The sequence below is a fragment of the Phoenix dactylifera genome, chromosome 15 (genome assembly GCF_051530095.1).
Source record: "Phoenix dactylifera cultivar Ajwa chromosome 15, Ajwa_hap1_PhDact_Kaust_v1.1, whole genome shotgun sequence".
NCBI lineage: Eukaryota > Viridiplantae > Streptophyta > Magnoliopsida > Arecales > Arecaceae > Phoenix > Phoenix dactylifera.
Window position 1 is genome coordinate 22,167,670 of NC_143204.1, and position 26,005 is coordinate 22,193,674.

The 26,005-nt window shown below is 42.0% G+C and overlaps 3 protein-coding genes across 3 annotated transcripts; 2 read left to right on the top strand and 1 right to left on the bottom strand.

Moving 5' to 3' along the window:
* Positions 1–3,378: 3,378 nt before the first annotated feature.
* Positions 3,379–7,416, bottom strand: LOC148702634 (protein FAR1-RELATED SEQUENCE 5-like). Its single transcript, XM_089927383.1, has 6 exons — positions 7,117–7,416; positions 6,702–6,779; positions 5,445–6,616; positions 4,643–5,372; positions 3,888–4,361; positions 3,379–3,785 (listed from the first exon to the last, which is right to left on the bottom strand). The coding sequence occupies exons 1-6, from the start codon at positions 7,159–7,161 to the stop codon at positions 3,618–3,620; spliced, it is 2,667 nt and encodes an 888-aa protein (XP_089783509.1). The 5' UTR covers positions 7,162–7,416; the 3' UTR covers positions 3,379–3,617.
* A 2,834-nt stretch (positions 7,417–10,250) lies between these two features.
* On the top strand, positions 10,251–16,704 carry LOC103714830 (DNA repair protein RAD51 homolog). The gene is made up of 9 exons (XM_008802256.6): positions 10,251–10,504; positions 13,025–13,169; positions 13,285–13,395; positions 13,514–13,605; positions 14,012–14,106; positions 14,190–14,303; positions 15,655–15,784; positions 16,081–16,202; positions 16,295–16,704. The coding sequence occupies exons 1-9, from the start codon at positions 10,409–10,411 to the stop codon at positions 16,416–16,418; spliced, it is 1,029 nt and encodes a 342-aa protein (XP_008800478.1). The 5' UTR covers positions 10,251–10,408; the 3' UTR covers positions 16,419–16,704.
* Positions 16,705–18,029: 1,325 nt separating this feature from the next.
* Positions 18,030–22,985, top strand: LOC103714829 (uncharacterized). Its single transcript, XM_039134331.3, has 6 exons — positions 18,030–18,373; positions 18,447–18,816; positions 18,891–19,446; positions 19,939–20,431; positions 20,554–20,635; positions 22,195–22,985. The coding sequence occupies exons 2-6, from the start codon at positions 18,676–18,678 to the stop codon at positions 22,414–22,416; spliced, it is 1,494 nt and encodes a 497-aa protein (XP_038990259.2). The 5' UTR covers positions 18,030–18,373; positions 18,447–18,675; the 3' UTR covers positions 22,417–22,985.
* Positions 22,986–26,005: the final 3,020 nt, after the last annotated feature.

Consider the following 26,005-nt stretch of genomic DNA (forward strand, 5'->3'; position numbering starts at 1 on the left):
AGATTCGGAGTTCGATGGAAGTGAAATGCAATATGAGGGTCTTTTTGTCAATATGAGAATAACAGGGAAGCTGGATGAGGGGTAGTTCTAAATACACCCCCCCGATTGCTCAGGACACCCCCCAAAAATTAAAAAAAAATTAAATACTCTCTACACCCCCCCATTTGCTAAGGACACCCCTAAAAAATTGAAAAATCCTAAATTACCCTTCACCCTCCCCACCCCCTCACCTAAATTGCTCTCTACACCCCCCAAACCCCCCCCCCCCCCAACCCCGCTCTTCCCCTCCAAAACTCCACTCCAGCCGGCTTCTCCCTTCCCCCCAAAAAACTTCGCCTCAAGAACCTCAAGCACCTCGCCGGCGGCCAAACCCCCTCCGTCTCCCCCTTCTCCCTCGCCCAAAACCCCCCCGTTCCCCCTTCTCCCTCTCGTCGCCGGCATTCTCCCCTTCTCCCTCTCGTCGCCGGCATTCTCCCGGAACCACCTCCCCAGCCATCTCCCGAGCAACGAGCACCTCGCCGGCGCCTCCACGACCACGTCGAGGTAGCTCCCCGCCCCCCCGCCTCCAGTGCTCCGTTCGGCACTGGATCGCCGAACAGAAGGGTTCTGTTCGGCTGAACAGTGCCGAACAGAAGCCCTCTGTTCGGCAACACTCAACCGAACAGAAGCCTTCTGTTCGGCTGCACGGTGCCGAACAGAAGCCTTCTGTTCGGCTGCACGGTGCCGAACAGAATGGTTCTGTCCGGCTCTGTGCAGCCGAACAGAAGCCTTCTGTTCGGCTCTGTGCAGCCGAACAGAAGCCTTCTGTTCGGCTCTGTGAAGCCGAACAGAAGCCTTCTGTTCGGCACTGTGCAGCCGAACAGAAGGGTTCTGGTGCGTGCCGTGCTGAATTTTGTGCCGAACATTTATGTATGCAATTGAATTATTTTCTTTGATATAGCCTAACATTGAATTTCTATATTTTCAGACATGGATCCCCGTCCCGCCAGAGTTAGACCTACGGCGTCAGCTAGGAGACGTCGTGCTAGGATTGCTTCTCCCGAGCCTGCTCATATGCCATCGGACTCTCCTGAGTCAGAGCATGATGATATGCCCGCTAGGGGCGAAGACGATGAGTCCGTTGGACCATGTCCAGGAGGTCCAGAGGATGAGTCCGTCCTGATTAGTTTCAGGACGCATATAGCAGCTTCCATCTGGAGGCAACAGGTATTGTTTATTTGTTATAGCATTATATTTTGTTTATTGATGTTTTATAAAGTAGTAGTAATTATACATTTATATTACAGGAACGAGCTCCACTAAAGTGCATGAACCATACTGCCAAGGTTGGTGAATGGAAGTGGTGGTCTTCAAACCAACCAAATACCAGGTTCAGAGCACTATTGAGGCAGTCGGGCCTCGTAGAGTTAGTACAGTGCTCTTATCGATTCATCGATAAGATTCTGATTTCGGGCTTCGTAGAGAGATGGCAGCCCGAGACGAACACCTTCCATATACCATTTGGCGAGATCACTATCACGTTGGATGATGTATCCGCCATTTTAGGGATTCCTGTCGCAGGTTCCTCAGTATCAGTTTCTCCTGAGAGGATGAGTGATCGGGATGCTGAGGAGCTACTTGTGGAGTTGTTGGGGGTGTCAGCTGGAGACGCGCGTCAGGAGGTACTGTCATCGCGCGGTCAGTCTGTGAGGATGGAGTGGCTGAGGACTCAGTTTCACTCTGTATCTGATAGAGACAGGCAGCAGAGGATAGAGTGTGCAGCACGAGCCTATTTGTTATTTTTGTTAGGCTGCACACTCTTTGCTGATAAGAGTGGGACCAGGGTGCCTATAGCGTATCTGTGTTTACTGCGGGATCTGGATAGGGTGAGCACATATGCCTGGGGTACAGCTGCCTTAGCATATTTGTATCGGCAGTTGGGGATTGCGTCGAGGTCATCAGTGAGACAGATCAGTGGTTATATGACGCTTCTGCAGGCATGGATTTATGAGCATTTTCCAGCACTCAGTCCTCACCCGTCGCTCGAGTATACTGATGCCAGTCCCCGCGTGCACCGCTGGATGCCCGGTACTCCATCCCGTACCACGATGGACCATTTAGTGGTTCTACGTGAGTCATTGGACCTTTTGAGCATCGATGAGGTACGTATCATATTACCATTTGCTTGTGTTTGTCAGTACATTTAATATGCGATATAGTATAAAACTGAAATGGACCTTTTGTTTTACAGGTTATTTGGGATCCCCATCATCGGCTTCGGGGAGATCGCCCATATATACCCGTCGCATTTTTTAGTGGCTCCATCAAGTGCCTTGATATCGTAGAACCCTATCATCCAGAAAGGGTTCTTAGACAGTTTGGTCGTATTCAGACCATCCCTCGAGCGCCACTAGCCCCTACGCGAACCAACAGAGGTTCCACAGCAGGCTCGTACCGGATACATTACTCCTATATGGATCAGCTTTGGGAGCGGTGGGAGGACCACGTGCTGAGCCAGGCGAGCAGGAGCCACCCAGTTACCCGGCCATCAGACAGCGTACCGGGATACATGGAGTGGTATCTCCGTATCACGCACGTTGCAGTTCAGCCTCCTCATCTGCGCTCGAGTACTCATTCTGGAGCTAGGGGAGGTCATGATGATGCTGACATGCACCGGCGGCGTAATGCAGCTGCACTCGGTATCAGTACCGACATTGTACGGATGGGTCCCTCAGAGGCTACGTCACTAGGTGCCGGGCACCTATATGATGCTATTTCTCAGATGCATCAGGTACTTCTGGGTGATGAGCCTGGCCCGAGTACAGCACCCTCTCATTTGGATCCAGGACCCTCTCATTCGGACGTACAGCAGTACACGCGTCGACGATGGCGTCATAGGGATTGATGATGGAGCCTTTGTAATCTTTGTAAAGCCTTTGATATTAATGAAAAATATATATTTTTGGTACATTTACGTGTAATCTTTGTAAAGCCTGGCCCGTTCTATTTTACATAAATATAACAGTGCACATAACAATCAATCTAACAATGCGAAGACAGATATTTTTTGATTTATATTGATGATGGAGTTTCAAAAATTGTACATATATAAACAATCAATCTAACTCTACTGTCTTGCCTCCACCTCCCCCTGAGGAGATGGAGTCCCGTGGGGGGTTTGACCCTGAATCTGATACGACTGATGTTCTGCCTCCACCTCCCCCTGAGGTACCTCCAAATGTTGTTCCAATCAAAGCTGACCCTGGACAAAGTTCCCCTCCAAAAAAGGCAGCAAAGCCTAAGAGGGTGCCAGTGGCAAGACCTGGCCTTGCAAGGAGAGGGCAGCCGATTAACCTCTTAACCAAGAACATCACAGAGCCCTCTTTTCCAACAAATGTGTTAATCATCTGCTCAAGCTTGTCACCGTTAAGTTCTTGTACATCAGAAAGGTCTATTAGTTCCCCTGTTTGATTTGTTTGCTCCCACCAGCTCTTAAGTATGTTTCTGTTTACATCTGAAATCTCAACGGAAACAACAGTCGTCATATGTATTCCCAGCTGATGATGGAGTTTCACAGTACATGACTCTAAGAGCCCCAAAAAATTTACAACTTTCAAAAATTGTACATATATAAATAATCAATCTAACTCTACTGTCTCGCTAATTATAACATTAGGTGAGATGCTCTCTTTGAACTGTTGAATCCGTGCTTCATATGAATTTTCCCATCCGGTAGCACAAGGAAGATGATATTTTCGCCAGTTGGTCGCTACTGGCGGAACGGGATGTCCCGGCAACAAGAACACCTTCAAAATTAGAAATAAGAAAATATTAATAGCTACAAAATTATAAATAAGCAAAATTAAATAAGCAAAATTAAATATTCGCAAGTGTTGTGAACGTAGTACCTCAACAAAATGATTTCCATTTACGAATCCGATAGCGATATCTTTGCGGGATAGAAGAGGTACTGGCACAGAACGGAGAGGTAGGAAGGTCAGACATTGTTGCAACGAGAGATGGTATAGGACAACATTATAGCAGGATGCTATAAGATGACCCATGTCCGGCATAGTCATCCATCTGTCATATGGTGGACAATCATCATAATATGATAATGCATGAGTGATCTCAGCAATCGTCCCTTCCACACCATATAATGTGCGATAGTGGTCCGAATGACATTGCAACTCTTGCAATAAATCCTTCCTAACACGCACCCAGTCATCTTCTCCAAATCCCAGTAAGTCAGCTATTGCCCTAAATCCGCAATTCCCATCAGCTTTTACATCCTTGATATGCTGGATGTATGGTCTCAAGGCAGAAGGAATAGCATCAATATAGATAATGGGCGTATGTGACTGGGCTCTAGTACGAAAAATCTGCAAATAATATCAAATGATAGAAAATATGTAACAATGGCAGAACATGTCCCGTATCAGCACATCTCGGCACGGCACATCCCGTATCGGCACATCTCGGCACGGCACATCCCGTATCGGCACATCTCGGCACGGCACGTCCCGACATGTCCCGTATCGGCACATCTCGGCACGGCACGTCCCGACATGTCCCGTATCGGCACATGACATACCGGCACGGCACGGACCGTCCTGTAGACGTTGTGATACCTATTGTAAGGAAATAAATATTTGGTACTTACCTTTTGCTTGGGCCGTCTCTTTTGAATCTGAGTAGATGGATTGCGGATGGTAACTTTCTCAACACCAGGTGAATAACTATCCTGTCCAGATAGAACCAACTCAAACGCAGACGGGTCACGTCGAGTAGACGTATCAACCTTCAGTGAAGCGCGCCCACGTGAACCGGTCTTCCGTTTTGCAGGCTCTAAAAGAGGTGTACTATCTGGACTTGCAATCTCTCGTAACTTCTTGATCATCTGCAATTGAGAAGCCCCATCTAACTTCTTGAATCGTAGCGCAATCAAATCTAACTCTGCATCACAACTCAACTGAATTGGCTGCACGGGGGGGGGGGTAGGCAGAATATCAAGTTTCCTCCAATGAGGATCTATGCAGTCGAGAGGAATGGGCCGACCTTCCACCCTGTACCGCGCAATCTGGTGAGCACATGGTATACCATGTGTGCGTCGAATAGCGCACCCACAATTTGAATCATCAAACCCAACTGAATTGGCTCGTTTCGATTGGGCGAGGACATGATTTAACGCACTTATAGATATGAAACCTCGCAACTCTTTGAATTCAGCTGGCTTGAAGTTGTGCTGCACTACCAATAAACTCTTCTCCAATGAGGCTTTAACAGAGCTGTGCTGTAACTCAATCAATCCATGTATTCTAGTCCAAGATGACTCGAAACTTCCTTGGCTTGATCCAAGCTGCTTTTTGAGCTTTGCATGTGCACTCTCGACCCTAGTAAACAAATGAAAGTTAGATATAAGAATTGAGGCAAATTAAATTTAAATGAGTCTTTATTTGTGATACCTATTTGTCGTCACATTTCCGTAGTGCCTGCATGTATCAGTCCACGCCGCAACAAATCTTTCCTTGTATTTGCTCAGCCAAGTATCTGACACATACTGTAGTGCATCTGGATAGGTACCGAACTCTCTCTGTAGTGCACTCCAGCGATCATTATACTCGTCTTCCGTGGAGGACAGCACTAGTACATTCCAACTCATAATAAATTTATCCCATTTCTCCTTCAATTCGAAAATTTTTTTGCACTTGGCCAAAACATTCCTACTAATATGCCATCTACATAATAAATGTCTAGCAGTAGGAAATACTCTATGAATTGCATTCATCAAAGCCAAGTCTCTATCTGTAACAATCAACTCAGGCAAAACATCATCAGCTATGACACTGCGCAATCTCTCTAATGCCCAAGTATAGCTTTCTTCCCCCTCAGAATTTAAGTATACAAAAGCAACTGAAAATGTCATGTCAGTAGATGTCACCCCCACAATCTCTAAGAGCGGAAGACGATACCTATTCGTCTTGTACGTGCAATCCATTATCAACACACGGGGAAATGCACGGAACAAATCAATGCTGCCAGGGTGTGCCCAAAATAAGTCATGCACAACATCCGTATTAGTACAATTCCTATGCCACTCAATATATTTAGCCTCTGATAATTTACCTAATAGATGTTGCATTTCAGACCTCCCGGCTTTCTCTGCAACCTTAAACCGTTGACGTACATTGTAAATAGTCTTGATAGTCGTAACATTGAGGGCATCTCTTTCCTTCAATGTGGATAATATGTCCTTTGGACGAACCAAACTCTTCGACATATCCACTAACAATTCCGTCTCCTGCTCAGATAATCTCCCTGCATATGAGTGCCCCTCCAGATTCTCTGCAGCGGGATGATTGTGCACTCCACATACGACCAGTAATATCCAATCATCCGCAGTATCCAATTTCTTTCCTCTTAATGCAAAAGGGCATCCACACTTCTTTGTCCCACAGGCAGTCTTTATTCGCTTTTCTTTTGTGGTTCGGTACGTCCCACCCCTCTCACAACCTAACGTAATTCTGGGTTTCTTAGAAATGGTACCTGCATCGGATGATTTGATTACAACAACAAAACCATTTCGCCTCCCAGCTTCACGACACCAATTACACAAGTCCTCTCTACTCTTGAAGATCTATACATTAAACAATTTATGTAAGTACACAGTTGTAAAAATAGCTCGCTAAACTAATACAAAATTGCACAATATATTATAATACCTCGTAAGTTGTAAATTCGCTTGTGTAATCCAGTACAAATTCTGATCCAATTATACTAGATTCGGTTGTAGCATAGCCCTACATATAAAATAATTTATCATCAAGAATTAATGAATCAGAGGATCTGTTCGGCACAAAATTCAGCACGGCACGCGATTTGGCACGAGAAGGCTTCTGTTCGGCTGCAGAGTGCCGAACAGAAGCCTTCTGTTCGGCTGCAGTGTGCCGGACAGAAGCCTTATGTTCGGCACTGTGCAGCCGAACAGAAGCCTTCTGTTCGGTAGAGCGTTGCCGAACAGAAGGCTTCTGTTCGGCACTATGCAGCCGAACAGAAGCATTTTGTTCGGCGATCCAGTGCCGAACGGAGCACGAACCGTGAAAAAAAAAAACTTTCGAAACAAGGTGGAACACGTACCTTTGCGGCCGATTCTTCGTCCCAAATCACTAGTTGCTTGTCCATGCTTCGAATGGGGCTTAAATCTCCTTCAAAGATCGCCTAAACGATGTAAATGGATCGAGGGGTTTAAGGGGGGTTTGAGGGGTGGTTTTTTTTTTCCTTTTCAAAACGAAACGGAGGAGGAGATGGAGGAGGAGGAAGGGGGGTGTACTGAGAAAATTTCAAGGGCAATATGGTAATTACACTAAAGGTTAGTTTGGGTATTTTTTTTTTGGTTTTTGGGGGGTGTCCTGAGCAATCGGGGGGGTGTATTTAGAACTACCCCTGGATGAGGGGTGGTTCTATATACACCCCCCCTATTGCTAAGGACACCCCCAAAAACCAAAAAGAAAATACCCAAACTAACCTTTAGTGTAATTACCATATTGCCCTTAAAATTTTCTCAGTACACCCCCCCTCCCTCCTCCTCCGTTTCGTTTTGAAAAGAAAAAAAAAAAACACCCCTCAAACCCCCCTTAAACCCCTCGATCCATTTACATCGTTTAGGCGATCTTTGAAGGAGATTTAAGCCCCATTCGAAGCATGGACAAGCAACTAGTGATTTGGGACGAAGAATCGGCCGCAAAGGTACGTGTTCCACCTTGTTTCGAATTTTTTTTTTTCACGGTTCGTGCTCCGTTCGGCACTGAATCGCCGAACAAAAGGCTTCTGTTCGGCTGAACAGTGCCGAACAGAAGGCTTCTGTCCGACACTGTGCAGCCGAACAGAAGGGTTCTGTCCGGCTCTGTGCAGCCGAACAGAAGCCTTCTGTTCGGCACTGTGCAGCCGAACAGAAGGCTTCTGGTGCCAATTGCAGCGGGTCGGCCCCATGGGGCCGAACCGAAGGCACTGGTTCAAAGAACCAGTGCCGAACGATTTGGGGAGGCGAGGGGGGGGGGAGCTACCTCGAGGTGGTCGTGGAGGCGCCGGCGAGGTGCTCGTTGCTCGGGAGATGGCCGGGGAGGTGGTTCCGGGAGAAGCCGGCGAGGTGGTCGGAGATCGGGAGAATGCCGGCGACGAGAGGGAGAAGGGGGAACGGGGGGGTTTTGGGCGTTGGCGAGGTGCTTTGGGCGGAACAGTTCAAAGGGAGACGGAGGGGGTTTGGCCGCCGGCGAGGTGCTTGAGGCGAGGTTTTTTGGGCGGAAGGGAGAAGCCGGCGGGTGTTTTGGAGGGGAAGAGCGGGGTGGGGGGGGGTTTGGGGGGTGTAGAGAGCAATTTAGGTGAGGGGGTGGGGAGGGTGGGGGGTAATTTAGGAATTTTTAATTTTTAGGGGTGTCCTTAGCAAATGGGGGGGTGTAGAGAGTATTTAATTTTTTTTTAATTTTTGGGGGGTGTCCTGAGCAATAGGGGGGGTGTATATAGAACCACCCCTGGATGAGCATATTTGCAAGTTTTATTCCCTGCAGTTCGTGCGGGAGGAAATTGTGGAGGATTATTATTACATGGGAGAAATTTGATGACTACGATCTCTTAAACAAAAGTGCCCAAATTTTAAATTAATCTATAATAATGTCACCCGGTTAAGTTGGTGAAGTCATGTATAAATATAAGAAAGCAAATTTAAATTAAATTTTACTTGATTTTTGCTAGAAATCCATCGTTCGTTTTATTTGAGAAAATTGAGCAATAATTGAAAAAATATAATATACATTTAGTAAAATAAGAATGAGCTTTGGCACAACAGTAAGATTGCTCCATTATAACTATTCAAAATATGAAAATCAGAGGATAAGGTTATGTATATGTAACCTTTCCCTAGCCTTAAAATGGTGGGAGTAGGGTTAGAAGTGGGCCTAGGCTAGCCTCTTGAACTGTTCACACTTTGGAATGGGCTATAGACTAGGCCTGAGGTGATTCAAATTAGGTTGGACTTAAAATAAAATCACGATGAAACTTCAGATTGGACTCATATCAATACTTAACTCGGCTCAAACCCACCCTGAAGCCTAGGCCTGGATCAAGCTCAAAAATCAAGACTGGAATTAGACCTAGAACTAAGCCCAAACCTAGCTCAAGGCCCGACCTTACCATATATCTAATTAGGCTATTTGTCTCTCCCACCCCAAACTTAGGACTCATTGGTTCACGGGAAAGGAAGGGGGAAAATGGAGTCAATGAAAAAAATGAAGAGATGCATCGTGCTTGGTAAAGGAGAAACATGGGAAAGTAGTTTTCCTATGGAAACAAGATATTCATATTTTATGAAAAAAATCTATGTGGGACATGAAAAGATTCAATTCCTACTGGAAATTAGGATAACTTTTTTTTTCAAAAATATCCTTAAGCTTTTAGATAAAATAGGATAAGATCTTTTTCTTTATTAAAGGCATAACAACTATTTTATATAACTTTTTTAGGAAAGTAGATGCTCAAATAAATATAAGTCATTCTAAAATGTGTCACTTTTTTATAGTGAACCAAATATGCAAAAACCACTTTTTCAAGCGTCATGTATCCATGACATCAGCTTTCAGTGAGAAAAATGTTTTAGTGAGAAAAAATTCTTTCCTCAAACTAAATGAGTTGTTAATTTTTAATTAGTTGCATTCATAGGTTGAGCAAGGGTAAACTAACCCTAATCTAAGCTTGAGTCAAGTCTCCTCAATTAATCGAATTGTTTATATTTTGGATGTGAGAATAAAGATTGAGAAGGCCAAACTTGCAGTTGAGGGGAATCCTAAGTTGGGGCTTGGCTTCGCTAGCTGACCTTGCGTCCAGTCTAGGCCAGACATTTGTGACTTACTAGCAAGTTGGATGGCAAGTTTAAAATTAGAGTTGATCACGAGGCGAGCCTTAGGCCTAAACTCTATTATTTTTAATCGAGATTCAGATCGAGCCTTATTTAAAATTTGATCTCTTCTATGCCCAAGCCCAACTTATGGTGAACACTATTTAAAATGTATAAAGACTTAAATACAACAACTTGATCTATTATGGCCATACAGAAGTCCAAAATCAAACAAATCCTTAAGATATATACATTTTCTACTAATTTGATAAAACTAGACACATGGAACATCTTGGAGCAGGGGTGGTGATCAAATTGGGTAAGGCCGTAAGGGCAGATACGGGTCGGGTTGGATGCGGATCGAGTCAAAAATTCAACAAACCATCTTGGAGGGACTAAAAGCAGTGATATTATTTTCACCCGGTCGGAGTAGGACAACTCATTTTGTGAATCTCTTGTAGGCGTTTGGCGCCCTAGAATTGTTTGAATCCTTGCTCTCTCTCCCCCTCCATCTCCTCCCCCTTCTTCGCTCTGTCCGTAGCCATGGCGGCGCAGCAGCAGAGACGCCAGAAAATGGTGGAGGAACAGCAAGAGATCGAAGACATGCAGCACGGCCCCTTCCCTATCGAGCAGCTCCAGGTTCCTCTCTCTCAAGAACCCACCCGCACTTTCTCTAAAACCCTGTTTTTCCACAACAAAACCCTAGATTTCTATTCCACTGCCACCGGATCCCATCAAGGTTGCGCCTTTCCTGGATCTTGATATCCAGCAGTGCTTGCAAGCAAACGGGGATTGCCTAATTTCTCTTTAGACAAGGGTTTTACTCCCCTCTTGGGCATGTTTACGAAGTCAAGATTTAATCTTTATATCTGTACTTCCCACCAGCATCGCATGCTAATGGGTATCATCTGTTTTGGTCTCTGGGTTGGGTTTTCCCCTCTCTTTTGAAGGCAAAATCGTATCTTGTGAGAAGGATGTCTTCAGGTTTCGGTCTACATTAGCTGCAAGCATCTTGATTGCATGCGTACGTCTTCTCTTCTTTTATCATATGCCAGGGATAGGTTTCAGCTCACTATATTGGCGATCTTTTATGCTGAGTTCACTATAGAATATGATTCAGAAACCTAGGGATCTTGACTGGTTTCATCCGATTCTTCGTGGCTGCGTTATGTTTCCTTTTACATATTTCAATAGTGTTTTTCCCCCATTTTCTTGAACGCATTTCTTATTCGTGTGACCATGATATTCTTTCTTAATTTGATGAACACATAAAATTCTTGCACCAGTTATGGCTATTTCTTTTCTTTTACGTCCTTGCATATTTCACCTGGCTTGTTTAATTCTTTGAATGAATGGGTTTGCCCAATTTCTTGCATGTGGAATGGCTTTTTAATCTGTCCAAGAGAGAATCAGTTACCTTGAAATGAGTTGTCAAAAATTCTTGTTAGTTGCATGGGCTATGGCTACTAAACTTGAAATAGGGTTTTCTTAATCCAAGTTTTTATTTATCCACCATTATGGTTTGGACAAGTTTAACCAGTTGAGCAAATTATGGTCAACTGTATAATCACAAACTTCTTTGAGTTGTTGAACCATCTCCAGTTATTCTTGAATTTTAAGCAGTAACTGTATAACTATGTTCACATTTTGTTGAATTCTTTATATAAAGAAGCCTTCTATATTTGCTTGTAATTGCAATATCCTTGTATGTTTAGTCATCCACCAAACCACTACCCCCCCCCCCCCCCCCTCCCCAACAAAAAAAAAAAGGTGCCTCCTCATTGTTTGTCAAACTCTGATGTTTTCTGGACCTCGTCTTGAATTTTTGCCAAATTTGAAGATTTCACTTTCTGCATGTTAATCCCAAACTTCACTTGATTATAAGTGTAATAGCAGATATGGGTTGATCCTGAGTTTTAAATTTGCCCTGAGCAGAATAACTTGGACATGTGCCCATTGTTCAAGTTCTTCCGACTGTTTGGCATGCCAACCTCTGAATATTCTAAAATATGGTATGCATGAACACAGGGTTATATAAATTTTTAAGAAAAAACATGTAATACAATATCTATGCATTTAGGGCCTCTTCGTTTGCAAGGATTTTTTGTAGCAGGGATAGTTGCCTTGGGTACCACAACTGAAGTTTTCTGCTGTGTTGTGCTTGTAGCTGGTATTGTACATCAAGGTATAGCATTTTGAAAATTGCAACAGACTTATAAGGACACGTAAATCATGCAACTCCAGCATTGTTATTTTAGCTTCAATCTACAACTTGTCCTACGGTCATTTTGGTTGTAGGACAAGTCCTGCAATGATAGGGTCTTCAGTAAGTTCAGTTACATGGTTACATAGCTCAACTTTTGTAACTGGTGCTAGTGAGGGGCTACGTATAATCAAAGACAATATATATCTATGAAAATTGCTATCATCAAATAGTTTCAAATTTTGAATAACCATCATAGAAGTAACATCTTCAGTAAGTCCGTTAACAAGTCATTCGGTAAGCATACCAAATATTTCAGCTAACACAAATATTATCTGTTATTATGCAATTAAATATACTATTTTGCGGCCATCAAAAAATGTTATAATCTGGGTAGCATTAACAAATATTGTACAATGTATCAGAGATGATACTAACTTAAATATGAAAGCCCAAGTTCATACAAAGATGCCATTTCAATTTCTATTTTGTGCTGGATACATTGTGTTAGATTTCGTCTATGGCAGTGTAAATTGTATTACAATTTTATACTGGAAGAAAAGGATAATCCCCACTGCTGTCCTACTGCATGTATGATTGATGAGTCTATCTTTTACCCATTTGAGTAGTCTTCTTATGATTCCTATGTTCTGGAAACAATAGGAGAAACCTGCCTCGCCACAGATAGAACATTATATAATAGGTTCTAGGTAGAACATAGCCATAGGTCATCTGATTCTGCCTCCTTATACAGATTTAGGATCTGCAATGGAAGAGATAAGCTTTAAGCTTCATTTGTTTATCATGTGAATTGTGGTGTATGCATTCTCACTTATTCCAAATGTTAATGCCACATAAAATTATACCTGTTCATCAAAACATTTGGTCATAGTTCAGTATTTTTATCTCTCCATTAGCGGTTATATTTATTCGTCCTATCATTATGTATTACCTAGGCATCTGGGATAGCAGCCCTTGATGTAAAAAAGCTGAAGGATGCTGGCCTCTGTACTGTGGAATCTGTTGCATTTTCACCAAGAAAAGATCTCTTGCAAATTAAAGGGTTAAGCGAGGCAAAAGTTGACAAGATCATTGAAGCAGGTATACCATCTTTCTGGTCCATGTTATTGTTTTGTAATTGCACAATTTTGTCTTACAAATGAGTTACATCATCAACAAAAAATAACAGAAATAATTATGGATCGTTTTTTGACAGCTTCGAAGCTGGTTCCCTTGGGCTTTACTAGTGCTAGCCAGCTTCATGCGCAAAGGCTTGAAATCATTCAAATCACATCTGGATCGAGCGATCTTGATAAGATTTTGGAGGGTACTTTTCTTATTGATAGATTTTAGAGTTTTTCTATGGGAAAGAGTAACTCAGGATGGCTAAATTGTTAGAAATACTTCTTGTGTTTCTTTAACTTACCGTGGTCAGCTGGGAACAGGTGGAATCGAAACAGGGTCCATTACTGAAATATATGGTGAGTTTCGCTCTGGAAAGACCCAGTTGTGCCACACTCTTTGTGTCACTTGTCAGGTAAGCAGTCTTTCGTTGCTAACTGTGGTTTCTGTGATATGTGCTCTTGACATTTTTCTTGATTATTCATTAATTTTCCATACCAATTTTGATTTATTTTGGCATTGATATTTGTGCTTGTGTCCAAGTCAGACGTGTAATGTTGGACTTGGTAACCTAATCAAAGTGTGCTAATATTTAAAAGTTCATATGTATGAGCCTTGGTTGAAAACAAAGATGGGAGATAAAACTTGCACCCATGTATCTCACACTCTGTAGGTTTTTAAAGTACTTGTTTTTTTCCTTTTGTTCTTTAGCTGCTATTTCTTGAGAGTAATGTTCTACTTTGTGTGTGTGCGTGTGTATGTGAGTGAGTGTGTGTGAGAGAGAGAATGGATGACCTAATCATTGGCAATTTTATTTGCAGCTCCCATTGGATCAAGGTGGTGGTGAAGGGAAGGCAATGTATATTGATGCAGAGGGCACGTTCAGGCCACAAAGACTCTTGCAGATTGCAGATAGGTATTATGGATGTCATTGTAGCAATATAAAGCATTCAGTTATTGACACTGGATTTTTGACAAGTATATGTTCAACATTCACAGGTTTGGATTGAATGGTGCTGATGTTCTGGAGAATGTAGCTTATGCAAGAGCATATAATACTGACCATCAATCAAGGCTCTTGCTGGAAGCAGCTTCAATGATGGTGGAAACCAGGCATGTTCCTTCTCTTGTGGACTGCTCTATTTTTCTGTCTACTCTATTGTTCTGTGACGTACTTATATGTGACCTTCACACATGCATTCCTATATATTGCGTTAAGATATAGCTTCAGTAATTAGGATTCAGACACTCAATATTAAGTTGTAGAACTATCTAATCTGATATGCTTGCTTCCTTTGTTGATGTGTAATCCTCTTTTCAATCATTAGATGCCATTTGCACATTTCCCCCCTTTTTTCCATTCAATAATTGTTTAGAGAAGAAATAGCTCAATATGTTACTATGTACCAAATTATTATTGAATATGTTATCTAGTAGTTAAAAACCATTACATGTTGTCTTGAAGGGAGTGCATAGCTAAACAACTATTATAGAAAATATAAGGGTAAAGACTGGTCCTGAAATATTTATTTGAATATATTCATTATGTGCTGACTCTGCATCTAAAATGAGTAGTTTACATGGTTAGATAGTTCAGTTGTGAGATAGTAATTACATTCCAAAATGCTTGGCTTCAAGCCACTGATTTCACAGGAGGATTTTGAAAAGTGCAGTGGTTGTGCAGACAGAAATCACTAGATGTCATGATAGGTGGATAGAGATAAAGATTGCGGAGGCAATATGCAAGGTCCTACTTGTACTCAGATTATGGCAATGCTTTAGATGACTTCTAACACCATCACAATAACCATAAGGGAATGATAATTTCTAGCTGGCATATGATATCATGGACTTTTTAATTATTATCACATATAAATGTATGTTGTTCATCAGTTGGATTGTAAATTCTGAAATGAAGGAAAATATTCATCTTCAAGTTATTTGTATTGGAGAAAATTCAGGCCTGTTTGTTATTGCTTTTGTTGCCTACTTTGGTTTTCAAAAACCCAAGATGAAAATTGAACTAAACTGACCAAGTATGCATGATGAAGCCTTTTTGTTTTTTAAACTATTTGTAAAACCTTTAGAACTTTTGGCAGCAAAGATTTGTATATTAGAAAAAAGTGAAAATTATAGCAAGGACTGGCAGAAGTGCCATGCAAATGCTATCTCCGACATCAGTCTCTTTAGGATTTCACCTACTTGTACGGAAGCAAAAATACAAAAACAAGAATAATACCAAGCAGACCCTTAATTTTCATGCCTTATGATTATTTTTTTAATTAACTCCATATTAACTACTGGTTTAGCAATTTATCCTATCATTTTGGCCTTCTCAATAATTTGAAGATTCTTACACTTCACATATCATTTCAGCTTTGAAAAGTCATTCCATTATGTGTGGTCAAAATATAACATCTAAAATATTCTCAGATATTGCTGATTTGGAGCTTATACTTTGTAGGTTTGCTCTTATGATAGTGGACAGTGCCACAGCTCTTTACAGAACAGATTTTTCTGGAAGGGGAGAACTGTCGGCAAGGCAAATGCATCTGGCAAAGTTCCTGAGGAGCCTTCAGAAGTTGGCAGATGAGGTAATAGTCATCAATTTATTTTTTCTTATTTTATTTCATTTTATTTTGTCAGAAGGTTGGGGGGGGGGATCATTTTTTTCAGTTCAATGCTGAAGCAAACTCAGTGTTGTCTAGTTTGATCCAAATCCCTTCAGTATCCCAATTCTACTATATGATGGTGGTAGGTAGAGCTTCGCATAACCAATTCTGAAGGCAGAATATATCATCAACCTTATTACATTAGATGGACCTACTTGCAGGAGCACCTTCTTTTACTTCTGCATGCTCATTTCCTTTAATGCTATATCTGAATGTAGTTTGGGGTTGCGGTAGTTATCACCAATCAAGTTGTTGCTCAAGTAGATGGGTCTGCGATATTTGCCGGGCCACAAATCAAACCTATTGGTGGGAACATCATGGCGCATGCCTCTACAACAAGGTCCTTCACTGAGATGAATTCATGATCTTTCTCCCTTTTGTGCCTTTATCTTCATGCGTTCCTTGAATTTTTTGTTTTGTCATACAAACCAGGCTTGCTCTTCGCAAGGGAAGGGGAGAGGAGCGCATTTGTAAAGTAATAAGCTCTCCATGTTTGGCAGAAGCTGAAGCACGGTTCCAGATATCTTCAGAAGGTGTTACAGATGTAAAGGATTGATCAGTGCAGCAGTCATCTTATCCATACTTTATCGAACCCATTGAATCCAAAATGTGCTGATACACATGCCTATTTTGGGTCAGCTGCTTAGTTAGGCAACTAGCAGCAGCTTAGTTTTGTTCAAATCTGTACCAAATTTGGAAAGATTGTAAATGTAAGTGTGGGGTGAGTCCTTCATGGGTTGATTTGAATATCTATGACTTTTTGAATGTAATTTTTGTATGCTTCTCTGTACTCAATATCTTCAATGTCTTCTGCCATTTTCTAGTGTAAAATGTACTTGCCTTTCTACTTCAATGTTCATATCGATGTTCAGTTCATTTGGTTATGAGAAGGTTAATCCTCAATAAGTTTGTCATTGCTGCTTGATGCTACATGGGTGTCGATGCAGAAATTTGGCTTAAGACTTTGAGTTGGATCTGATGAATGATGAATTTTGGAGATTGATTCAATAATATTCATATTCTAAACAAATACTATTGCTGGTTTAAGACGTCGCTGCACATCACGCAACACAACTAAGAACTCTTATCAAACACTCTTCCTGTCTTTTACTTCCAATGTCTCTTTCATTTGAACCCTGTAGGGCTTTTCAAAAGCCGGTGTCAATATCTTAGATTGTCCCCACCCTGTAGGCATCAGAGCTCATGACTATGAGCTAAAGTGTTGTTTTGTATGCATTTGGCAACACAGCTTACCCCTCGTCGGTAGCAATCATTGATTTAGGTAGCAAGGAGAGTGCGAAATTGCTGTCTTTTATTTTTCCCAGCTAGGAAACCGCAGTCCATCACAACCGTTCATACAGGATGATTGACACCGGATTATAAAATAAGTTAAGGATCATACTTGAGGGTCATGTTGTGTTACTGGCCATGATTGTGACTTCCAATTATCTCATTATTGTTGCTGGGAAAAGTTCCATAATGAGGCAGCTCAGTTTGATATTTAAAATTGCTATATTGGTCTCTTATAATTATTTTTTTTTGGTGGTTAAAACGAAAATTATAGCTTAATTAAATATATTTAAAATTATTTTTTATTAAAATATTTTTTTAAAAAATTAATATTTAAATATAATATTTGGTTGATCATAGAAAAATTCATATTGATTATATTTAGTTGAACATCTATTTTTTACAAAAATTTATATAAAATACATATTTTACTTTTAATAAAAAACAAGCTCATTCCATTTTATTTAAAAACTTAAGAATATTTTTAAAAAAATATTTTTAATTTCTAGCTGATGGAAAGTAATTTTTTTTCATGTTTCATATTTTTTTAAAAAAATATAAAAATATTATTTCTATAAAAAAAACTTTTTTTCTCAGAAACTCCTACTAAATATTTTTTTTTTTTTTGGTTGAACATATCTTTCCTCCTTCCCTTCCCGGGAACTATACGGTTCATTAAATACGGAAAGGACATTATTTCATTTTTTCGGGTACAAAAAGGACATTATGTTTCCGGGAGGTGTCACCCCCTGGTTAAAAGGGTAAATTCAGCAGCCAGTCCAGTCATGGCGATCTTGAGCCTCGAAACGCATCGGACATCTCGCTCGTGGACTTTGAGGATTTAGTAGATAAAATAAAGTTGCCTCCTTAGATAAACATTGGAAACCGCTTTGTTTTCTTGTCCATATACAGGGCAAACTCAAACAGCTCACTCAAAGGACTGGCTTACAGGATTCTTGTTTGTTAGAATTCACACCATTAATTTTCTCTGTCTGTGCATGGTGATATCGATCACTACCCTTCTCTCATCACTTTAAGTTGGGCCCTGGTTATATTATACATCGTTAGCGTAGAAGCAATGATACTAGCTGTCTTCAAGGAGGCAAAGGGAGGAAGGAAGTTTTAATAAATTAAAGAAAGGCTGGTTCTTATAAGCCTCTGGACCACATTTGAGGGCCAAACAAGAAGCTTCCCCAAAGACTTCAAACTATCCTTCTTACGGTATATCACCTCCCAAAGCTTCCTTCTTTTAATATTAGCTCTTGTTCACCTCGCTTCTCTTCTTGTGCTATAGTTCTATCAACTCCATAGAGCCATCCATTTCCACATACCTTCAAAGGTGCTTTGGCAGTGCTTTCTACAAAAGGAATGCTACTGTTGTGACTGACTGTCGGGGAAAAGCCACTAGGGTCACAATTAAGAAGCAGCTGTTCTGTTCTCATCTGCTAAAGCCTGGCAATTTTCCAGGGGGAGAAAGAGAGGGAGGGAAATAAAGAAGATAAACTAAGCTTTCACTTGAAAACATGATTCAACTCAGGAAGGCAAGTGAAGAGACCAGAGATTCCTCCAGCCCCAAATCAGTAATCACCTCCAGCCTCTCCGCCATGGACCTAAAGACCCCAGCATACCTGCAAGCTTCATCTGTTTTCCCATCTACCAGGAGGGTAAAGATCTCACTCTCTTCAACTTGTTCTCAAGGCATCAGCTAATTGATTCTTCTGAATTTTCTTTGCCTCAGGATTCTCTTCAAGGTGACTCGAGCTTTTACTGCATCACCAAGGAGAATCCCTTTGTAGACACCTTCTCTGATCCTCTCTGCAAGCTCAACCTTAAGGAGACTTCAGAATTTGTGAAGGCTTTCCCAATGACCACCAAGAGCAGCAGTGATAGCAGAGGCTTCCTTGAGGTCTCATCTCAGAGGAGAAGACAGGGGTTGAGCTCACTGGGGCAGAGAAGATTGGAGGCTCCCTCCACTCCTGGCAGGTTTGTCTTCAGCTCCAGTCCTGGTCACCTCTCCGGGAAAAGCATTCCTTCCAAGTGGGATGATGCAGAGAAGTGGTTGATCAGTAGCTCCTGTCATGAATCACCAGCCCATGGAACAAAACCATCAGAACCATCAAAGGTTTCCAGGCAAAACGATGTCTTCCCCCAGAAAGGTGATGCCTTTGCAGAGAAGGCGAGGCTCAGCGAGGAGAAGGCCCCATGTGCCCCTGTCCCAAGCTTTCATGGAACGGTGATGCCTCTAGACGCAAATGTAGCTTTTCATGGAGCCTCATCAGAAGTGCTTCTGAAAGGTTGATACCAATAAACTTTGCTTTTTTCGTTTATTCCCCAAACCAAAAATATACATCTCTCGTGAAATGCTAGGAAAAAGAAACCTTTTTCCATTTTGGATAATGGGAGTTCTCAGCTGTGTTTTAATTCCAATGAGTTCTTAGAAAGATTAGAATACTGCTTCTTCATTTAGCTCACTTTGCTTACTCTTTTTTCTGCTAATGGAGTTAATTTCAATGTAAATGCTGTGAACTTTGTGTAACTTTGTCATCTCACCTCTATTAGTACTCTTTGCACTCTCTCTTCCCAATGAGTTGTAGGACAAAATGTTGAAAGCTTTTATTGCTGTCTCAAGCTGTTTGAACCTTGTTTTTCTTCTTCCCTCCCTCTACTTACCTCTCTCTCTCCCACCTTTTACCCAATGAATATGTCATTAGTTTGAGGTTTCTTATTTTTCTTAATTGATCCCTGATCCTCAAAATTGTAAACTTCTTTGCAAAATTTCGCTGCAGATAAGTTTACGGACAATGTAGAACCAATCTTCCAAAATTTTCGCCATTCGGAGCCCACCAAAGAAAGCTTTCTGTTCAGAAGCTCATTCTGCGAACCCATGAAAGATGCGGCGACCGAAGTAGCTGCCGAGGTTCTTCGCAGAGATGTTGGAACGGAGATGACTCCTCTAGGTAGCTCGACCACGTCGAGATGCCATACTCCTATTAAGAGCGCTTCACCAGCAAGACACAACACTCCAGCTAGCAGGTCTGGCCTTTTGGTGCCTTGTAACACCGGCATTGATATCTCCGAACTCAAGGACTGCCACTTTGCCAAGCTTGAGCTCAGTGCTCAATACGATTCTTTGGTTTCAAATTGGAGCTCAAGGGAAGAGGAGGAAGAGGAGGTGTCAAAGAGTTTAAGGCATTTTGAGACAAGTGGTGGGAGGAAGAGCATTGCTGAATCCAGAGCTTCGGCATGGGAAGAGGAGGAGAAGAACAAGCGCTGCATCAGGTGAATTGCTTAAATAAAATTCAGAATGAGCTTCTTTTGGAATGCAGCATCTTGCATTGTTGTTGTTTTAAGATCCAATGTCTCAGTGTCATGTTATGTTCTTTTCTTTATCTGTTTTCCAGATATCAAAGAGAAGAAGCAAAAATTCAAGCCTGGGTAAACCTTCAGAGTGCTAAAGCAGAAGCACAGTCTAGAAAGTTGGAGGTAGTATGATGGAAATTTGTCTGCTTTTTTTTAAAAAAATTTTAAATGGCTCTGTAGTTTTAACTTATTTTAAAGATTCCCTCCTTAGGGACTATTTTGTGACTTAAAGTAATTATTAATGCATGCAGATATTTTTTTTTCTTCTGAAATGAACACAGAAAAATTTTATCAACTTGGAGGAACGTTTTATGTCATTCCCATAGTGGTCAAGATTTTGCAAAATGAGATTGTATATATACTTTACAAAAATAATTTGCCTATGAATTTGTAATTACTACGGATTCTGCCTTGTTATTATGGTGAAAAAATATGAACACCTGAGATCTTTAGAATGCTTAGCAACTTGCTGTAATTTTTTAACAAACCTAGGAGGAATTCTTCACAGTTTCAAGAATTTCCTGAGCAAAATTTTTGACACAGATAGTTATCTATAGAATATCTCGAGAACTATGTACACTGGTCGCTAAATTCCAACCTTGTTCTCTGCGACTCTGGCAATCTACATTGACGTTCCCATGTCAACAACGTCATCTCCATCCTTCCTTTATTCTATTATATATATGCCTTTGCTTTGCGGTGGTGAGTGTGAATACAGAGTGGTGCCTTCAAAAAGATCCAATTTTTTTTGGTCCAAATATACTAATTCTCCCAACCCTCCTGGACTACTGGTTTCTCTGCATTTGATCACGGACCTCTTCTACCAGGATGACCTTTTGTTTTGAGAAAACCACCAGGATGAAATTTGATGAAAGATGGGGTAGTGTTCTGTCTTTTCCATAATGACACAAATCTCCATGTCCTTCTATTTAAATAGTTTAAGTACAGGATGGACCTCAGTGTCTTTTTGCTGGATACCTGACCATAGCTTTGAATTATTTTGAAGAGCTGGAAAGCATGCTGATTTCTGGTTGTTTCGATTCCTCGAGCCCCTACCTCTCTCTATGCTGTCTTTCCTTTTCCCGCGTGTCTGCATTTGCCTCCACTTCCCTCCAACTCATATGCAGTATTAAACTCTCTTCAGTTTCCTTTAGACTAATACTAAAGTTTGGATTGATGTTCTTCAGAGTCAATAGGATTTTTGGAGCAACTCGGCCATGTGAAGGGTCTCGGTATGAGAGTATCCTCGTGCTTTTTTGGGATGACTCAATCTATTGTTTCCTTCTGCTTGAAGATGGAGTAATTTATGCTGTTCTTAAAGAAAGGACGACACCTATTTTTCAGAATTTTCCCCCTATCTACTGAAGTCATGCATATCTTTGTGGGGTCTCTTTGAAATGTAGTATATTCAACTACTAGCAACTCAATGTGCTTTCCTTCCTGCATGGTGTAGCTCAGTGTAGTGTATGAATCTAGCGGATAATAGCAAAAAATGTGATGTTCTTAATGTTCATTGGTAGAATGATAAACAACTATCGATTGTTGACCTTCTTGCACTGATTGTTTTTTCTTTTGTTTTGGGGTGTTTCTACAGAGACCAAAATTTTCTCATCGGTGCACAGTACTCAGTACTCATGAATTCTATGTATCTTATAGTACTGATTGGTCATTTATGTCTGCAGGTGAAGATACAGAAGATGAGATCTAATTTGGAAGAGAAGCTGATGAAAAGAATGGCAATTGTTCATAGGAGAGCTGAGGAATGGAGAGCAGCAGCCCAGCTGCAGCATTCGAAGCAGGTACAAAGAGCCTCAGAGCAAGCACAGAAGATGAAGGCACAGCGCAGCTCTCAATTCTCTGGCCCCACATCATGTGGCTGTTTTCCTTGTAACACCCCCCTTTAAAACAAACATAGCGAAGACTGTTTCCTTTCCGTCCCAAAACCCGGAAGAAGAGCCCTTCTTCTCGCTAAATGTTTCCAGAGCCTAAGAAGGTAGCGGAAGGGTCCACTCATGACTGGATCTGGTCAGTTTCTTGCTTGTTTTATTCAAAGGAAGAAAGCTGGCCTGATGGGCTCTAAATTTATATTTTTTTAAGCTTTGTGAGGAAGAGAGGATTGATGATTTTTAGTAATCACAGGCAAAGATGCTGCTATTTTCGTTGGCAATGGCATTTCTTGGACAAAGAAAGTGACGAGGGGAAATATTGTTGGGGGAAATCTTATTATTTTTAATGAGCTAAATCCCTTTCATTGTGACTGAAGTCATTAGGCCAGGCAACAATGTGCAAGTTAGGCAACTCATCTAACCCCTTCCTTTAGATGGATTAGATCCACTTTGCTAGTTTGTACATTGTGATAAAAACAATGCAGGCTCTTTGACCAGGCATCAACGTTTCTTCTTGTCATCAAAGGAACAGGGCTCTAAGCTTTTATGTTTCTCTAATGAAATTAAATTTGCACACATTGGCTTTATTATGCTTGTAAGATCTGTCAACTTTAGGCCAATGGGTTGTCTCAGCAAGATAAGAGTTTGCATTGCTTTATCAAATGCCAGCTCTTAGGTTTCTAGCCATCTAAATCAATATGTCTCGAGTTATTAGCTCAAAGTATGTAATTTTTAATCTTTCTTTGGTCATCTTATATATTTTTTAACCACTGTTGCTGGAAATTGGACCCGGGGGCCGCCGTGAAGCCAGGGAAGGAGGAGCTCCGCTGCTGCAGGGGGCGGACGGCGGTGCGCCGGCTGGCTGCGTCCTCCGCCGGGGGGCGTGGGAGCGTCCGAAGAGGGGTGGTGCGTCCAGTCCTGTCCTGTCCTGCAAAAAAGCCGGTGGCCGGGCTCCCCGGCGCCGGCCCTCCGATGCCTAAGTCAGAGGGGGCAAGTATGTGGAGAGAGCAGGGAAGAGAGTATGTGGAGAAGACAGAATCTTGTGTTCAATTGTGTCTGTGCTGTTTTCTTCCTTTTTCCCCCGGTCTAGGAAGGTTCTCTCCAGCTCCGGATTTTTTCTCTTGCTTTTTTGTCCCCCTTTCCTCTTCCCCCCAGGTTCCCTTTTATAAGAGGATTCGGTTACCTGGGAGGTGACATGAGGTTTGTCCTGTTATGTGATAATTGGGCACGATTTGGCCCATTAATGGCGTGGTGGAAAATAAGGCCGAATCAGACCGGAATCAGGGAGTTGTCACGGTCGATCGGACCTGTTGGAGTGGTTGAACCGCCGGCCGTAGCGGGCCTGGGGTCTGTGGATGGTAAGTGCATTTATTACCGAATGAACCGGCGGTCAGGTAGAGCCATGCGCTCTGATGGTTCAGTGATCCGGAGATCGTCTTGGGCCGTGTTCATTAAATGACTGAGTGCATCGGAGACTTGAGAGAGTCTCGTGCATTAATGGCAGGTCGTGCCGAATACCTGCGAAGATCTTATGCCTTGATGGCTTGGAGATAGTGGCAGGTCGCAAGCCGTAGGAGTTGTCAGTCCCTTGGACTTTAGGCGGAGGTTAAACATTTGGTTAAGGCATCGGCTCGGCAAGAGTGCCGAGCCGAGCTGGTCGCCCAATGGGGCGCCCTGTGGCGGGGTTGCTTCAAGTACTCCTGGTCGGCGCCCTTTAGGCGAGCACCTTCTAGCAGAGCGTCTTGGCGCTGTCTTTGGTCGGCACTTTCTAACCGAGCAGCTTTGGGTGGGGCACCTCTTGGCGCGCGCTCTGGTCGACGCCCTCTAGTCGAGTGCCTTCCTGGTCGGCATCCTTTGGCCGAGCAGCTTTCCGGTCGGCGCTCTTCGGCCGAGTGGCTTTCCAGTCGGCACTTCTTGGCCGAGCAGCTTTTCGGTCGGCGCTCTTCGGCCGAGCGCCTCTGTGAATATATGACTTAGGGTTTTTCCCCTAACAACCACTAAACATCATGATGAAGTGTTTAACAGCACGTAATCTTATTTTCCTTATAACGGTCGCTATCTCGATGCCGCAATCAGTATAAGCACAGATCTTGGGATGTTTCAGCTACGTTCTTTTCCATCATTGCATTTTGGCTGAGATAGAACATTGCTCGCCCACAGAGAGCTGAGATAATTGCCTTCAAGATGTTGCTTTAGGGTGCAGGAGCTATACAGGCGTTTAATTCAGGAGTCATTTGGGACCTTGTGTTGCAATCTAAACATTTTCTTATTAAATGGATAACTGCTATTCTATGGCAATATTATATTGTAATCTAAATTTTCTTTTAACTAATTGAACAAATTGTCTGTTCCTCCAATCGACTGTTGTTTTATGTTCAGCAACTGGTGATTAGGCAGTTCATCTCTGGTCATTGATTATAATTAAGACTGTTACAAATAACTTATTCCTTCACCACCTAGCAAGTGGTAGATTGCCATTTGCCAAGCTCTCTTGGTGTTTGTGCTTCTTTGACTGAGGTAACTTGTGGTCTCATTTTCATATAAATTTGTGGTTGTCAAGATTCGCAAGAATTGAGCTCTGTGCCTTCTTGATGAGAAAGAGAAAGAGAGAGAGAGAGAGAGAGAGAGATTTAATTGAAATTTGAAAGGGAGGGAGATTTTAGGAAAGAACGTACTGTCAGAAGAAGAGCGAAGCAAACAGTGGAGGAAGGACGGCAGCAGGATCCCATGTGAGGTTGTCCTTCTGATCTTTGGCTGCAGGCTGTGGAAGGCTCGACTGCCCTACAATGCATGTAGGGTGGGGAGAAAAAAAAGAAGAAAAGATCAGAATCCTGCAACCACACAAAGATTAAAAGCAGTCAGTATGGCAGCATCCATAGAAACTCCAGGATGACAAATCCAGTCGTGGCCTTAGATTGCCACTTTGTCCTTTCCTTTCACTGCTTCTTAAAACCTTACTTAGACCCGGTTAGTTTGCATCCATCCAGATGCCAAATTGCCAATGCACCATTCATTGAGCCAAAATGGCACGGCAAGGAGATGGGAGTCTGAAGCAGAGCTCAGGGGTCCCCTTAATTTTATTTTTTTTTGCCTCTGGCATGGGAGATCTTCTTTCAAGCTGTCAAGCTTGAATTCTAGTATGTGTCATGTACTTGAATTAAGCTAAATGCCATTGTATATGCTTTAGGATATTGCATTTTGCCTGAGCACGTGCATGGGTATCTGTGAATGCTTGCATGAGCATGCGTGCATGCATGTGCGTGTCTATGTCCATGCGTAGTATAAATATATAGTGTCCTATTGTGTGAATCGTTTGTTAAGGGTAAAAACGAGTTTAATTTAAATGTACACTCTCTTAGCGTCGCTTGTTATGATGGATGCACATATTTAGCTTTGTTGGATCTTTGGAGGATATGTTATGCAAAACAACATCGAAATCCCAACTTGAAAAGAGTTATTCTGTTGGACTCCTGATAGTCTAGCAACATTTAAATTTCTTCAACTTACTCAACTTAAATCTCTCAAAAGATAACTAGAAGAAGATATAAAAATTGTAAAAGTAGGGCTTAAATTCTCTTTGCTTTTATTAATGATAAAAAGAACTAAG